Source organism: Aethalodelphis obliquidens, unplaced genomic scaffold (genome assembly GCF_003676395.1).
Source record: "Aethalodelphis obliquidens isolate GAN/ISIS:26980383/991018 unplaced genomic scaffold, ASM367639v1 scaffold14, whole genome shotgun sequence".
Taxonomy (NCBI): Eukaryota; Metazoa; Chordata; class Mammalia; order Artiodactyla; family Delphinidae; genus Aethalodelphis; species Aethalodelphis obliquidens.
Genome location: NW_020837958.1, coordinates 4,959,488 through 4,975,861, shown reverse-complemented (window position 1 = coordinate 4,975,861; position 16,374 = coordinate 4,959,488). Strand labels below are relative to the sequence as shown.

Genomic DNA, 16,374 nt, shown 5'->3' with positions numbered 1-16,374 from the left:
GGTGGGATGCTCTAAGTCTCACGATAGAGGTAGTCAGGGCGGGGGAGCATCTGGGGGCTTGGGGCCCCAGGAGATGCCTGCAGCTCTTTCCCTGCAACACCCCTCCTCACTGGACAGGTCCTTCGAGTCGGAGGGTATGTGGGGTAATAGGTAGTTTGTCGGACCTGGGTTCTAATCCCGCTCTAGGACCTTAGCAAGTCCCTCAAGGCCCTGAGCCTTAGTGTCTCATCTACCAAATAGGAGGCTCATGTCTGCAGTCAAGTAACATCATGATGTCACACCTCTGAGCACCTGCCACACTGAGTACCTGCTAAGCATATTTCTGCGTTATTTCGGTTAATCCTCCCAACACTGCTGGGGAGGAAGCTTCTGTTTTTAATCTCCATTTTCAAGTTGGAGAGAGCAACAGTCAGAGAGGTGGAGTAATTTGCCCAAGACCACACAGCAAATGAACGGTAGAGACAGGGCTTGAACCCGGGCAGGCTAGCTCTCGAGTTCTCACTCCTAACTCTGGCCTCACAGGGCAAAGCACCGGCCCTGTGATAAGGAGGTTGTTATCAGCTGCCCTCTTCCCCCATCGGCTACAAGGGCAGGCTGGCCACTGGGACACCCCAAGGAGGAGGAGAGGAGGGAGGGGCAGGAGATCTTTTCGGATGGGCTCCCCCAGTGGGAAGGCTGAGAGGGCCTTGCTGTCTTGTAGGGGGAGCACCATGGAAGGCGACTGTCTGAGCTGCATGAAGTATCTGATGTTTGTGTTCAATTTCTTCATATTTGTAAGTATTCCTGGAACATTCCCGGGGTCTCCCCAGGCCTCTGCGGGGTGGGCAGGACTGACTGCAGCTTGAAAGTCACATGGGGCTGAGTCCCAGGAACAGGAACAGGGGCCAGTGCTAGAAGCAGCTCTACCTGCCCAGCTGGGGGCTCACGGCAGGGAGGCCCCCAGCAGTGCCCACCCCACTCCTAGCGCCCACCATCACAGGAGAGATGTTTTGCACAGCCCCTGGGATGATGCTTCAGCGACTCTGAAAAAGAAAAGATAGGGGCCTCAGTCCTGGCTACTATCTTGAAATCTGACCCCTGGTAGGGAGTTGGGGGGGGAGGATGGGGGTGATCAGAGGGCAGCAGGGAGCCCCACCCAGCCCTGACCCCCCAGAGCAGTTATGCACAGCGGAGCTGGATGGGCGGAGCTGACAGAGCCACCTGATGAAACCTGAAACCTCTCTGGGACCAAGAGACCTGGGTTCAAAGCCCAGCTCTGCATCTCTCCAGCTGTGATCTGAAACACATTTCACCCCTCTGAACCTCAGTATCTTCATCCTTTAATCTCCTCCCTCAACAGGTTTTTTGCAAATGAAGCAAGATTAGTTTAGGAAGTGCCTGGAATGTGTCAGCTCCATCCCCATCCAACCTATGGATTCTACGTGTGAAAGAACAGAGGCCCTGGGGGCTCAGGTGGCCAGCCCAGCGCCCTGTAGCACAGCCCACCTGCTCTGCTGAGACCCATGGCCTCTCCCACGAGCAGAGCCACGCTCATTGTGTGACCCCACCTCAACCTTTGACCTTAGTGCAGCCAAAACCTCGATGAGTAAACATCTACTGATGTCCCCCAGGGCAGGGTCACTAGGAAAGAGAGGCCTCTTCTGGTCAAGACTGACTCTTGTCGGTCTGTCTGTCACCATCTATTTTTTGCACATTTCAGCAACTCTCCTGGATTCCCTCCCCTGCCCCTAATCCTGAAGAGCAGGGAGCCCCACAGACTTGAATTCTAGACCCAACTTCCAAGCTGGGTGGCCCTGGGCAGCCCCAGTGTCCCTAGGTGAAATGGAGCTGAGTCATCCTGGGCCGCCCAGTTCATGCCTGAGCCCCGCCCTTGAAGCAGAACTCAGCACACAATTATTAAACCCCCAAACCTCCAACAGCTATGAGGAGGTTTCCCTGGAGGTTTGTGGGGAGACCAAGGAGAAAGGCGTTGTGCAGCAGACGGCGAAACTGTAGATTCTGTCGTTCGCTGTCCCGGGGTCCCTCAGGCCTCTCTCTGCCTCCCCCGTCCCACCACCGCACCTGAAAATATCGCCTCTTGCCCCAAACCATCCAGCTCTTCCCCCAGCTTACAGACCCCCCAGCCAAGCCAAAACTCAGCAGTTTTCTGTCATTCCTCAGGTCCTCCCGCGACACGGGGATTTCAAACACTTCCCAGCCTTTAAAATCTGATGATGCCAAATGGTTTCTCCTGCAACAGGTCTGTTTCCAATACTGGTCTGTGCCCAAGACCAATGGAACGGATGTTTATTGAACCCTGCTAGGCACCTTCACCTCCGTTCTGTCCTTTCTTCTTATTCGGGGCCACCTTGGGAGGTGGGAAACAGTATCTTCTTTTAACCACGGGGAAGCCAAGGTTCAGAGAGGTTAAGCCACTTATCCAAGGTCACACAGCTAATAAGTGGCACAGCCCTTTCTCTGGACTAAGCTGCCTCTCTCCAAAGATAAGTAAGGCATGGAGACGAGGGCCATGGAGATGAAGACATAAAAAGAATGTGATGTGAGAGTGGTGATCCCGACCCAACTGAGAGCTCCTGTTGAGGGCAAAGAGGGTGGCTTTTGTCTCTGTTTTCCCAGCATAGGTGTCAGAGTATGTTCATGGATTTGGCGAGGGTCCTTGGGGCTGGAGTCAGGGAGGCCTGGGGTTCAGCCCTGGCTCTGCCGTGAACTTGCTGTGTGACCTTCAGTAAGTTCGTTGGTCCCCTCTGGGGCTCAGTGTGGAATCAGAAGGTTGGACTGAATGACCTCATTACCCAGCAGCTCTAACATTTAAGGAGAATATAAAAGTGGTGGATAAACTCCACATGACATGGTTCTCAGCAGCCCGAGGTGGGGCGTGGGTCAGAGACTGGATGTGGAGGTTGCGTGACACATCGCAGGTCAGGGTAAGTAGGGAAATCCAGAGCAGAGGAAAACGCTGCCAGCACACTGACTCGAGCAGCAAATGGAGTTTGTGCGCAGTCCACCGGGCACTCAGCGCCTCCGCCCCAGGGCCTCGCTCAGGGAAATGGCGTGTGTGTGTGGAGTGTCTAACCTCCGTGTCTGCCTGTTTCTTCTCCCCTCTCCTGACTGGCCCTGGGGAGCAGCTGGGTGGGGCCTGCCTGCTGGGCATCGGCATCTGGGTCATGGTGGACCCCACCGGCTTCCGGGAGATCGTGGCCGCCAACCCCCTACTCATCACGGGCGCCTACATCCTCTTGGCCATGGGGGGCCTGCTTTTTCTGCTCGGTTTCCTGGGCTGCTGCGGGGCCGTCCGGGAGAACAAGTGTCTGCTGCTGTTGGTGAGTACCCCATCCTCCACCCCACCCATGGGTGCCCCGGGCTGGGTGTTGGGGGCCCTGTGTCCACACTACGGGGGACTCACACTGAGGTCTGAGCCAAGTAGGCCATCCTCCAGGAGCAGGAGGACCACCAGCCCTTCCTACATGCATCTGAGCTTGGACCCGTGCCTGCCGTGTGGGTGAGCTGCTCCCCCGTGGACAGCGGCCTTGGACTCCAGGTCTGAACAGCCAGGCTTCTCCAAGGCAGGGTCAGCTGAGAACGCTGACTCGTGACGCTTTCTACTTGCTTGTAAGACCTCGAATATATACCTCTGTGGTAAGAGAGCTAAGGTAGCTATCAGATAAATCATTCAGCTTTCGCATTTCCACTTCTAGAATAGAAATGATATGACCTCTGAGGGCCTTTATTCATTAAATAAACAGTCCTTGACCCACTATTACAGGCCACATAGGTCACTAGGTGCCATAGATGCATCAGGGGCCGAGTGGCCGTCCCCTCCCTGGTGGACAGGCTGGTGAGAGGCAGGCGAGCCCACGAGGATGAGCTGGGCAGGCCTGGGCTTGTGTGTGCGCTCTGCTCTGTCTCGTAACTAGTGATGTGACTCCGGTCTAGTTTCTTAACCTCTCTGAGCTTTCGTGTCTTCTCGTTAAGTGAGGGGCGAACCAGCTCAGCTATAGGTTGGAGCCGAACAAGACAAGCGGTGGATGTCCTGTTTCTCTGGTCTTCTGGGTTCACATGGGCTGTGGCCCTTTGGGCCTCTGCTTACTGCCCTGGCCTTGGTGATGGGGCTTCCTCTCCTATGAGGTCCTGTGCCCCCGCGGGCTAGGAAAACCGGGTAGAGCGCAGTCCTGCTGGAGGGTAGGTTAAAAACGGCCCAGCTTAGAAGCGTGTGCGTGGAAGGGCCAGCTTGCAGACGCTCCTCGTGGGTGAGCAGCTGCGTGGGTCGGGGGTTAAGTGATAGGGAGACATGGGCTGGTCAGTGACGTGGGCTTGCAAGGCGTCTGTCCACTCCTGCCAATGAGCCGGCGCCAGTGGCTTTGGGAGGCAGAGATCGGGCACAAATGCCTCCTCCCCAGATTAGAACAGACTGTCCACTCTCCATTCATGTCACAGATAGAAAGTGAAATCAGCTGTGATGTGTGTGACTCAGGCGCCCTGGGTCCCTCTGGCCTTGGGCAGCAGGGTAAGCAATGCAAACTTGCCTTCTGGAGAGAAACAAAGAAATCCGAGGGCGCCCCCTGGTGGAGAGCTCTGTACAGTGTCTGACGGTGCCGGGAAAAGTCTGGGCTTGGGGAGCTGGGGACTTTGAAAGGAGCTGAGTATGGGTCCCAGGACACACCAGAGCTCCCTTCCTACATCACTCCTCTGCCCACCTTGCATCTCAGCCCCCAGGGCTCATCCAACGTTAATGGGCTCATTCCTGAAGCCAAGACAGGAAGCGGGGCTGGGGCTCTGGGCCAGGAGCAGGCTGGAGGCCTCGCACGCCCTCTCGAGCTGAGTGGCTCCCGCAGAGCCTGCCAGCTGGACAACACGTCGCTCTCCCCAGGGCTTAGGGGAGAAGGCTGAGACCCCGGGGTAGGAGGAGGTTTGCCCCAAGTCCCCTGAGAGAGTTAAGTCCCGGCTGTGGCCGGTGTGCCCACCGAACCTTGAAGTCACCCCTTCCCATCCCCTCTTCTGCCTCCTTCCTCCCGTCTGTCTCTCTTCAGTCTCATTATGTGTGTTTCTCCCTTTCTTTTCTCGCTCTTTCTCAGCCTCTGTCTTCCTCTTGGTTTCTGTGCCTAATGCCTTTCCTTCCCCTTCTCCTGGACCACTCCCCCTCCCCCACCCGCCTCTGCCCCCTCTCCCTGCCTCTTTCTTTACTTACCCTGCTTCCTTTCCCCCTTCTCCTCTCCTCCCCCCTCTCCCCTTCCCCTCCCCTCCCCTCTCTCTCTCAGAACCCTAACACACATAACCCTGAGGTCACAGTGCAGGTCAAAGCCAGGGGAGTCTCGGACTCAGGTCTGCTGCCTCAGACCAGGGCTGATCCAGAGGTCCTAACCTGGAATGGACTCAAGTGATCCAGAACTCACCGCAAATTATGTGCAAAATATGCCAGGTTCTCCATGTGTGTGCCTGTACCTAGTGTATGTGTGTGTGGTATGCATGCCTGCGTGTTTCTAGGGCCACCACAGCTTCTGGAAGGTTTTCAGAAAGATTCATGAAACAAAGGAAGATCTGCTTTCTCTTCCAACCTGGACTCAGCTGTGTGGTGGTTCCAGCCGAAGAGGGGCCCCAGGTCTCACCCCTCCCGGCCACTGCATCCTTTTAAGAAGTCTGAGCCGCCTCCTTGCCCTTCAGGGAAGGAGGGAAGACTTATCTTGAGAGAAGCCAAGAGAGAGTGACTTTAGTCACCTCTGGAACTGTGGCTTAAAGGCTTGCAGAGAGAGGAGGCCTGGGGATAGGAGTTAGCTGGGCACCCCTCTGCCTCGCTCTGAGGCTAAACCCCAAGGGGTACCAGTGACCCTTAGCCTTGGAGACAGTGAGTCTAATGTCAGCTAACGATCAACTCTTCTAAAAACACATTTTCCAAACACTCCTGTTGATCAGTTTTACAGCATTTTCACGTGCCATGGAACAATTTCAGCCTATTGGTGAGATTGTGTGGCATCCCCTTTTTCCTAGTTGCCTACCTATAACTAGTTCGAGGAATGTTTTTAACCCATTTTTAGAAAGATTCACATTTTAAAAATATTTTATAACCAAGACCTGCTACATTGGAAAAGAGAACAGCAAAAAGAGATGAGTGTAATTGAAAAGTGATAAGTGAGCTGAATTGTTCATGAAGTAGGTAAATTTGCTAAATATTATCAGAAACGAGAACTAAAAGCTGACACGCTGGGCTTCCCTGGTGGCGCAGTGGTTGAGAGTCCGCCTGCCGATGCAGGGGACACGGGTTCGTGTCCCGGTCCGGGAAGATCCCACATGCCGCGGAGCGGCTGGGCCCGTGAGCCATGGCCGCTGAGCCTGCGCGTCCGGAGCCTGTGCTCCGCAACGGGAGAGGCCACAACAGTGAGAGGCCCGCGTACCACAAAAAAAAAAAAAAAAAAAGAGGACACAAAAGTGAGAGGGCTGGCTTGCACAAAAAAAAAAAAAAAAAAGCTGACATGCTGTAGGCAGATGGCTTAGAAAAGTCTGGAAATGCTCACAAGTAGGCAAAAGAGCAGTTTTTACCCCTTGATTAATTTTCTGAGCCTAAAAGTGTGATAAGTGTAAGTTCAAGAATTACCGGCAAATGTGTCCAGTAAGTTCAGGAATTACTGGCAAATGTGTCCTTAGGCAAATGGGATGAGGTCACATTAACTCAAGGCAAGCAAACCCTGGGAAAGGCCCTGGTTAGGCGAAGCCCCAGGCAGCATCAGCCCTGTGGCCAGGTCCAGGAGGAACGCCTCCAAATAACCAGTAGTAACCCTGTCAAGCAGGAGAAAACTATTTCATGCCGGAGAAGTTAGCAGAAGTGACGTTGTTACCGATGTTGGCCCCAAAGCCCTGCACTTTCCTTCAGGTGACTTAAACTCACACACTCCTGTTATCCCTCAGTCCCCATGCTTGGGGAGACCTGCTCCAGGCAGGAGCAATGGCCAGGAGATCTGCAGACCCCCTTCCTCTGGGGAGGCCCGCTTTCCCCATCAATGAGTGAGTTACCAGGTTCATTCTTTAATTTCATCTCATGAATCTTATGTTTTTCATCTCATGAATTTCATTTCATGAATCATGAACCTTGGCTCAGTGGAAACTCCATGAGGATGGGGACCACATCTGCCTTATGTGTATTGGTTTACCAGTGCCTAGCACAGTACCTGGCACAGCATAAGTGCTCAATAAGCAGCCCTAGAATGAAGGAACAGAGAGGAGGTGGTCTCAGAGGTGTGGGTAAGAACATGGGCTTTGGAGTCAGGAAAACTTTGTTCTAATCCCTGCTCTGCCACTTCCTGGCTGTGTGACCTGGGGTCAGTTACTTAACCTCTCTGAACTTCAGGTTCCTCATATGTAAAATGAAGCTAATAATACCTCCTTCCCAGACATAGTGTTGTGATCAGAGTTCAGTAAGAAAATATGCATCTTGTTTAACTCTGTTCCTGGCACATATAAGCATTTGATAAATGTGAAAGCAAAAGGATTGGTGTCGATCCCCAAGAGATCCTGCAGGCCATCTGAAAGTCTTAAGATTCGGAGGCTCTTCTGGGTTCCAGGATAACATGGTGTTAGGAGGCTGTGTTCTGGAATCAGAGTTCCTGTGTTTATCCATCTGAGCCAGCTTGGTCAAGTTCTACCCTCTCAGGGTTCCAGTTTCCCCATCAGTAAAACAGAGGTGTTGTTGATAATAGCAGCTGCTACTCCAGGCTGCCCAGAGGGTTCAATGAAATCACCCATGTAAGAGCCACAGTGCTTAGGTGTTAAGCATCCCATAGATTGTAGCTATTGTTGTTTTCCCGGAGATCGCCCACGCTGGCCCTTGTCTTCAGGAAGGCCATGCTTCCTCTTGGTTCTGAGCCACCATCTGAGCCGTGCTCACATCGTGCCAGCCTCGTGCACAGCGCTGCACCTGCATCGTCTCGCTGACACGGTGCTAAGTCCCCTGGAAAGCACACGCAGGCTCCCAGAGTTATGAGCACGTGGAGTTCCCGAGTTCTGTCTCATCCATAGTTTATAACTGTCTAAGCCGAGGTTGACAGGCAGAGACAGCTCAGTCACGTCGCTGGGGTGGAAACCATTTCGGAGGCCGCTCTTTGCCAGCCTGAGGACAGCCAGCAACTCCACCGCAAGGGCAGAGGGTGGGGCGGGGCTCCGTGGAGGCCACGTGAAAGAGAACTGGATGACCGTCTGTCACCAGCCAAATGGAGATGCCAGGAGCCCTGCCAGGGCCCTCCATCACTGTCACAGGGGTAAGAGGCTGCAGAGGTGGGGAACATACCTCTCAGCCCAAGGACGAGCTTGTGGAAGTGGAGGGGGATGGGATGGCCATCGTGGCCAGGGGCAGCCTGCCCGGGGATACAGGTGTCCCTCTGTCACTCTCCTTTCTGGTTAGGGAGCTCTGACTCCCAACCTCAGTCCAAGGTCACCCCACACAGCTGACTACAGCAAGCCTGCCCCTGACCTGCTGGAACCAGAGCCCCAGGGTTCAGAAGAGCCACTTCCAGGCCAGCCCTGAACTGTGCTCTTCAGCAGAGAGAGAGAAGGGGTAGCGTGGTGCTCTGAAAGGAGCTGGATTAAGAGGACAGGATGTGGTCTCAAATTTTTGAGCTGCACACCTTTGGAAAGGAAAGTTTTTCTCCTTCTCTGGCTTGTTTCCTCCCCTGTGGAAATGGGGGCTAAACAGAAAAGAGACCATGGGACAGGTGTCGGGTTCTGACGCCAAGCAAGCCTCTATGAGACCAGAGACCATGGGCTTGAACCTAGCGAGACCTCTCCCCCACCCCCGGCCCCTGTGGGTAAGGAGTGAACAACGCACGCCTTGTGCTGGCTGATCTGTTTAAGCCAGGGGCTCTCCTTGGGTTTGGACATTGAAAAAAACAAAACAATGCCTTTGGCAGGTCTAGGAGATGTTTCATGTCTGCATCCTGGACGGATCGTCTCACCCTCCGTCCTAAGCTCTCCCCGAAAGCAGTCCTCAGACCAAGGAGTTTGGAGAAACCGCGGGACCTCTATGGGGCAGCTGCTGTCAGCGCTGAAAAGTCAGGGAGGGTATATGACCTGGGGTCTTCCTGGGATGAGGATAAAGTGACTGGAAGAGACAGGATCCAGGAGAGAGACAACCCTGTTGGCTCCAAAGATGGACTGTTGGTGTGTTTATTATGAAAAATGTCTGGCTTACGGCAGTTAAGTTCCTCAGTCTCTCAGAATCAGTACATTGTGTCAATCGTGTGACCTATGGAAGGGTGCCTCGGCAAGCGGTCACCTGCCCCCTTCCCCCGCCCGCCCTCGGGGCTCATGGGCCTGCCGCCTTCTCTCTGCAGTTCTTCCTGTTCATCCTGATCATCTTCCTGGCGGAACTCTCGGCGGCCATCTTGGCCTTCATCTTCAGGGAGAACGTACGTACTGGGCCCCGTGTGCTCCGGCCCCATTCATGGCCAGCCCCTCCCTCCCCAGAGGGTCTCACAGAGTCAGTGCCCTCTCATCCAGTAGTTCCAGCCCAAATCACAACCCACCGGCCCAGCAAGGCCCCACAGCCCAAAGAGAGACCCCAGTGAGCCTCTCTCTGCAAGGGCTTTTCCAGAAGGTCAGAGTCAGAGGGCCCTTAAGGGTCTCTGCTCTTGCCAGGCATCTGGTGCAACCCCGCACCGGTTCTAGAATCTTCCATTCCACACCTTGCCCAGCTGTGGCCCAGCAGTAGTCATCTGACAGTCTGAGGATAGTCAAAGAGGCTATCCCTTGGGGCTTCCCTGGTGGCGCAGTGGTTGAGAGTCCACCTGCCGATGCAGGGGACACGGGTTCGTGCCCCGGTCCGGGAAGATCCCACATGTCATGGAGCGGCTGGGCCCGTGAGCCACGGCCGCTGAGCCTGCGCGTCAGGAGCCTGTGCTCCGCAGCGGAGAGGCCACAGCAGTGAGAGGCCCGCGTACTGCAAAAAAAAAAAAAGTCTGTCCCCCCAGCACAGAATGTGTGCCATGTGGGAGAACAGGACAGAGCCCTCTTGGACGAGGCCCTGGCAAGTATGAAATCTGCGCAACTTGCCCCTATAGACCATATTATCAGAGGCTCCAACCACCCGGGTCCCCGCCCTTCCCTGCAGCAGGGAGCAGGGTCCTACCTCTCACACGGTGGCTTCTTCAGGGCCTGGGACGCAGCGCATCCACTTGGCTCTGTCTGAGGAACAGCTCAGGGCGGCGGGTGGCGGCGGCATGAGGGGGCGAGCGCCCCACTGTGGACCAGACCTCCCTCTGGGAGGAGCTGCAGGGACGGTGGAGGTTCCCAGGTGGCCCTGGCGTCAGGCTCGCCGAGGCCCGTGTGGGTAGACTGCGTTTTCATGTCGGGGATCTGATGATGCAGGGAGGCCACAGGTCCTGGGGTTGGAGGTGAGGGCCTGCCCCAAGTTAGCTGCTTGGGAGGAGGGTCACTGGCACCAGGACGCTGAGGCCTTCCCCCTCCGTCCCCCGGAGCAGGTCGCTGGAGAGGCCAGGGAGGGGAGCTGTATCAAGCTGCTGTAGACCTCAGTCTGCCCCCTCCCTTTGCCTCCAGCTCACCCGCGAATTCTTCACCAAGGAGCTCACCAAGCACTACCAGGGCAACAACGACACAGACGTCTTCTCTGCCACCTGGAACTCGGTCATGATCACAGTGAGTGGCCCCAGGGATGCTGGGAGCATTCAGAGCCCTGATGCCCAGTGCAGCCAGTGTCTGGCCTCCAGAGCCCGCCTTGTTTACGTGTCTGCACAGACATCAGTAATCAATCAGGCACTGATCCACCCAGCCCGGACCGGGCCTCAGAACCCTCATTCGCACAGCTGGCAGCCGCTGCCCATGCCTCACAGTCCAGACTCGGGAGGAAACCTGTTTGCTCTCCTTGTCTTGAGTCCTCGAGCAATTGTAACGGTCATCGATGATAGTAATCATAGCAACTATTTATTGAGTGCTAAGTGCCGGTGAGGTAGGAATGGTTACCACCACCCTCACTTTACAGATGAGGACGCTGGAGGCTCAGAGAAGCTGAGTGACTTTCCCACGGTTGCACAGGAGGAGCAGCCAACCCACACCTGGGTCTTGACTCTGCTCCCGCCCGCTGCTTCACGGTGGCCTTTGAAGTGACTGTGTGTCTCTGCACCCTCATACCTGGGTCCAGCTCCCATCCCCCCTTCTCTTTGCTCTCCTCCTAGTTTGGTTGCTGTGGGGTCAACGGGCCTGAAGACTTTAAGTTTGCATCAGTTTTCCGACTCCTGACTTTGGACAGTGACGAGGTGCCGGAGGCCTGCTGCCGGAGAGAACCCCAGAGTCGGGACGGGGTCCTGCTGAGCAGGGAGGAATGCCTCCTGGGAAGGGACCTGTTCCTGAACAAGCAGGTACCAGGCCCCGCTCCCCCAGGCAGGGGAAGCCTGTCCATCGGGGCTTGGGTGGCCAGAGCTGGGTGGGTGACAGTTTGGGCCCTGAAGGTCTGAAGGCACTGAGGGAATCCCATGGAAATGTTGGCTGTGATATGGGACTCCTGAACGGGGGCTGAGGAAGGCTCAATGCGTGCTCCTGAGATCCAACCAAAAGGGGGAAAGGATGAGAATGTCAGACAGTCCATCAATGGCCGTGAGCATTCAGAGCCCTGATGCCCGGTGCAGCCAGTGTCTGACCTCCAGAGCCCGCCTTGTTCGCATGTCTGCACAGACATCAGTAATCAATCAGGCACTGATTGAGGAGTGGGCCTTTTGGCTGGGGTTCAGGGGTGACTAGGAGTTTTCCAGTGTTCCAGGTAGAACACTCCCTGAGCTTCTGGTAATGCAGGTGTCAGGAGCCAGAAGGAGAATGACACAGTGGGGGCCCCTCCTCTGCTGTGCATTTTATTTGGAGGGAAGCTCACCTTTGCCATGTGGGAGCACCTCCGGATCCCACGGGAGCAGGGTTTCCCTGACCTTCGTCTCCAGAGTCTGGGAAGCTCCTAGACTTCTTGGCTTCTTTTACAACCCAAGGACTTCATCTCGGTCTCAGAAGAAGCCCTTTCCCTTCCTGTGTGCGCCACCTCTGGGGGCTGCAAGGGCACCTGCTTTGCCCCCTCTGTGAGGCAGACAGTGCCCTAGACCTTGATCCCCTTCCCACTGACCAGTCCCCATACGCCTCAGGGGTGTGTGTGAGACCAGGCTAGGCAGAGCAGTGGGGGGAGAATGAGGGTGACCTGAGCCCCACACCTCTCGCTTGGTTCGGCCTTTGATGAGGCTCTCATGGCAGAGTGCCAGGTGCAGGGGACACAGCAGGGGACAGCAGACAAGACCCCTGCTCCTGCCGGGCTTACAGTCTGGTTAGAGGAAGCAGACGATAAGCGAGCAGCCAACACATCGCAAGTCATAATTTCACATGAAATGATAATTTTACTCTAAAGAAAATAAAACTGGATGATGGGCTAGAAGGGACTGGGGTGGGACGGGGGCGAGACTCAAGCCTGGCCTCTTAGAGTCCCGGGGGTCGGGGGGGGGGGGAGTTGGGCTGCGGCCTGACCCCGACTGTCTGATGAGACTCTTTCCAGCCTCAGCTTCGCCTCGTGAACTCAGCACCCTCCTCCCCTGCACTTGCTCATGTCATGTCCAAGGACCCATCAGGCCCCAAAGCCACATTCCTCTACCCCTTATGGTCCGGCCTCCCTGCACTGGGGGAAAGAGACCTAAATAAAGAAACAAAGGTCCTGGAATCAGGCTGCCGTGAGCTGGGGGCAGGGGCAGCGCCCCAGGAGTTAGGTCTCAGCCGTGAGGAGAGGCTGCAGGGCGTGGGGGGATGTTTCAGGCTGTGATGTCAGGCAGACCTGGGCTGTGAGCAGCTGTGTCACCTTGGCCAAGACACACGCTCCGGACCTCAGATTCCCGACACAGTGGCAGAGACTGCTGGCTGCCATGCTCGGTTCATTTTTCCTCCTTGGAAAGAGGAGGTTTAGAGACCCCATGACCACCAGGTAAAGCCCCCCTTTCCAGCCGCCCTTGCAGCTAAGCCATATGACCCAGTTCTAGCTGAAGGGAGGTGAGCAGAGGTGATCTGTGCCACGGAGTCATGTCCTTAAGAGGAAGCACTGTGCCTGCCCCTCCTTCTCCCCCCCGCCCAACCCCTGGCTGGTGGTGACAGCCATCTTGGTGACAGCTGTGGTGACAGCCACCTCAAACCTTGCAGAGGAGGGTGGCCCCCTAGAACGTCAGAGCATCAAGGCGCCTGGGACACTGACAGCTCCATGGAGCAGAGCAGCCAGCACAGCTGGGGGTTGATAAAGACAAACAAACTTCTACCGTTAGGACTGCCTGCTGCCCACTGCTGAGCTTCTATCCTAAGGCCACTTGTGAAGTGTTCAGGGAGGCTTCCCATGGGCCCTGTTCTGTTAGGGCTCCATCCTGACATGCTTCCCATTTCTGGATTCATCCGCCATTATGATGCCTCCTTCCGTCTCCTGGGTATGGCTTTGAAATTGAAGTTCATCAGAGAGATCCCTGTGCGGCTACATTAGTTCTTTACGATGACTCTTCCCCTGTTTCTCATGAGGATTCCCAGAGATTGACTCCTGGGATTCCTTTTCTGAGACACTAGCATCCCTCCTGAGCATTCTTTTAAAAGCCTCTGCGGAGGGACTATTTCTATTTGATTTTTCTCCAAAGCCCACTTCCCTGAAGCCCAGGATGCATTTCTGAATTTGCCTCACATCCTCATCACACTTCTGAGTCAGTGAACAACATGGTTGATTCCAAGTAACTGAAAATCTAAACTAAAAGGGTTGAAGCAAATGGCAAGAATTCTGGAAGACAGTGTCTCCTCATATTCATCAGTGGCCCCGTCATGTCAATCAAGGCCTAGTCTCTGTGATCCTTGTGGCCTTTCTTTGTGCTTAGTACTTCATGGTGGCAAAATGGCTGCCACGGCTCCAGACATCCCACCCATGTTGAAGACAGGAAGAAGGTGGCACCAGCTTCTTTCCCAGAAACCCCCATCAGACTTCTGCTTCGGTCTCACTGGCCAGGACTCAGTCATATGGCTGTCAGGAGCTAAGGCAGTGTGCACTCATCTATGGGTGTTGAGTTAGTCCACCAGCCCTGTTTATCACTGAGTGCCAATGAAGAGAAATCAGGAAATCCCCAAAGGTGATCCATGATGAATAACCGGGCTCCTCCATTGGTATGAATTGAATCCACCATGGCAGCTTCTCCTGTTCATTCCTCAGCCTTCCCTGGGTCAAAATAGTCACCCAGGCAAGTCAAGAATGTATTCCCCTGCTGGAAAAAAAAAAATATCAGGGAGTGTGCCAGGAGATGGTGATCTTGCTAGACCTTGACTCCAGGCCAGTATGGTGGCCACCAAGAGGAAAGCATCCATTTTTCCCACTTGTCAGGGTGGTCCTAAGTGTTCTCTCCCCACAGCATCGCTGTTTCTCTGCTTTATCCTCAGTGCTCCCCACCCGCTTCCTGGTGGGTTGTGACTGTGGGTGCAGCTGTGTCTCCTCTAGACATAGAGTACTACACTCTCATCCTCCTGACGAGGGAAGAGCACTCCAGCCAGAGAGTGAGCGCAGCCTGTTCAAAGGCCCTGGGGTAGGAGGGAGCATGGTGTGTTCCAGGGACCAAGAGAAGGCCAGTATGTCTGGAGCACAGTGAATGAGGCAAGACTAGCTCAAAGCGAGGGTGTCAGCAGGGCCAGACCATGCAGTGCTGACGGGCCCATGGCAAAGATGCTAGAAGAGCAAAGAAGCCCACGTCGAGTTCTACGTGGGGTTGTGGCCATGTTGGCACCCTGGCTGCTCAGCGACCAGGGGTTAGAGGCGGACCTGAGTGAACAGGATGGATTTTTACACTGGTCCCAGTGAGAAGCAATGCTGGGTTAGACTAGGATGGTGGCAGTGGAGACGCAGAGAGGTGTACGGATCTGAGGAATGAATCAGGAGGTAACATGGTGGTAGGCCGACTTTGGGGAAGGCAGGATGAGGCGGTGATGAGGGGGACTCCACAGGTCCTGGTTTGGGGGAAGATCTCAGATCTGGTCTGAGGCAAGCTGAGTGTGAGGTGCCTTTGGGGCCTCCAAGCAGTGGTAGCCAGCGGACAGTTGGACTTAGAGGGCTGGGGGGAAGGTCCATGCTGGACGTATAAATGTGGGTGGCCTTCGTGCCGGCACCTCTGGCCTAGCTGCCCTCTGTCAGATTAGGTTGGGGGGGGCGACTGGTCGGGAGCCAGGGGTGGGAGGATGTTCTCTCTCTGCAGAGACGGAGGATGGGTGCTGGCGACAGCGGCACAGCTAGGGGACTCACAGTCTGTGGTGGTAGCCTGGGGAGAGATGGTCCCCTGCAGCGTCTCGCTGGGCAGGGTCAGGATAAGGGGTGGGCATCCATCCTGAGGGTGAGGAAGAGGTGATACCCCGGGATGTAGGCAGCTCCGGGCCCTGAGCCAGGGACCCCGCCTGGGTGAGCGAGAACCGAGGCTTCCTGGTGCAGCTCCTGGGAGCTTGGAGTTCCCTCAGTGTAAATACGCTTCGCTGCCTCCTTGGGTGTGACCTTGAGCACGTAGTCAGCTGCTCTCTCTCCTCTTTCCTCTTCCCTGAGGGGCTGGAATGGGGACTGAGTCGTAACAAGCACATGAGGCCACTGCAGAGCTCCGGCCAGGGCGGACACTCGCTGAGTGTTGGCGGCATCTTCCGTTCACCCCCTGCCCTCACTGCTCCCTCCGAGGGCGTCTCAGTACCAGGGCCTCCATCAGCCAACTGGTCTGCTCGATTCAGCCCGGGGACCCAAAGGGTCTTTGGAGCCACAGCCCAACAGAAGGCAGATGAGCAGTTAAGGCCCAGGTACCTCATCCACAGCAGATGAGGGGAGCAGGGACATCTTCCCTCTGGGGACAACTCCCACCCACCGGCCCGGGTGAGGCACATAAAATCAACTTCAAGTTCAGGAAGGGATTCACTGCTCCTCCTGTCCCCTTGTAGTATAGGGGTGTGTGTGTGTGTGTGTGTGTGTGTGTGTCTCGTGCACGGATCCCCAGGGCATGAGTGTGTGTATGTGTGTGTGTGTCTCATGCATGGATCCCCAGGGTGTGTGTGTGTGTATGTGTGTGTATGTGTGTGTGTGTGTCTCGTGCACAGATCCCCAGGGCGTGAGTGTGTGTATGTGTGTGTGTGTCTCATGCATGGATCCCCAGGGTGTGTGTGTGTGTATGTGTGTGTATGTGTGTGTGTGTGTCTCGTGCACGGATCCCCAGGGCGTGTGTGTGTGTGTGTGTGTGTGTGTGTGTGTGTCTCGTGCACGGATCCCCAGGGTGTGTGTGTGTGTATGTGTGTGTATGTGTGTGTGTGTGTCTCGTGCACGGATCCCCAGGGCGTGTGTGTGTGTGTGTGTGTGTGTGTGTGTGTCTCGTGCACGGATCC

General features: G+C 55.5%; 2 protein-coding genes across 7 annotated transcripts in view; one reads left to right on the top strand and one right to left on the bottom strand.

The window, feature by feature from the left end:
- TSPAN18 (tetraspanin 18) overlaps positions 1-16,374 on the top strand; it is a 185,648-nt gene that overhangs the window by 161,483 nt on the left and 7,791 nt on the right. For 5 of the 6 annotated variants that reach the window (XM_027114925.1, XM_027114924.1, XM_027114923.1 and 2 more), the window contains 5 exons: positions 701-773; positions 3,126-3,320; positions 9,315-9,389; positions 10,537-10,635; positions 11,172-11,354. In XM_027114925.1, coding sequence (XP_026970726.1) covers positions 711-773; positions 3,126-3,320; positions 9,315-9,389; positions 10,537-10,635; positions 11,172-11,354 — 615 coding nt within the window. In that variant the 5' untranslated portion in view covers positions 701-710. Of the gene's footprint in view, positions 1-700; positions 774-3,125; positions 3,321-9,314; positions 9,390-10,536; positions 10,636-11,171; positions 11,355-13,152; positions 13,468-16,374 lie in introns of those variants that run through there. The other variant, XM_027114928.1, reaches the window with a different exon arrangement.
- The window catches only part of TP53I11 (tumor protein p53 inducible protein 11), a 27,642-nt gene continuing 26,656 nt past the window's right edge, over positions 15,389-16,374 (bottom strand). The window contains exon 8 of the mRNA XM_027114931.1: positions 15,389-15,559. Within this exon, the coding sequence (XP_026970732.1) occupies positions 15,522-15,559 (38 nt within the window). The 3' untranslated portion in view covers positions 15,389-15,521. The remainder of the gene's footprint in view (positions 15,560-16,374) is intronic.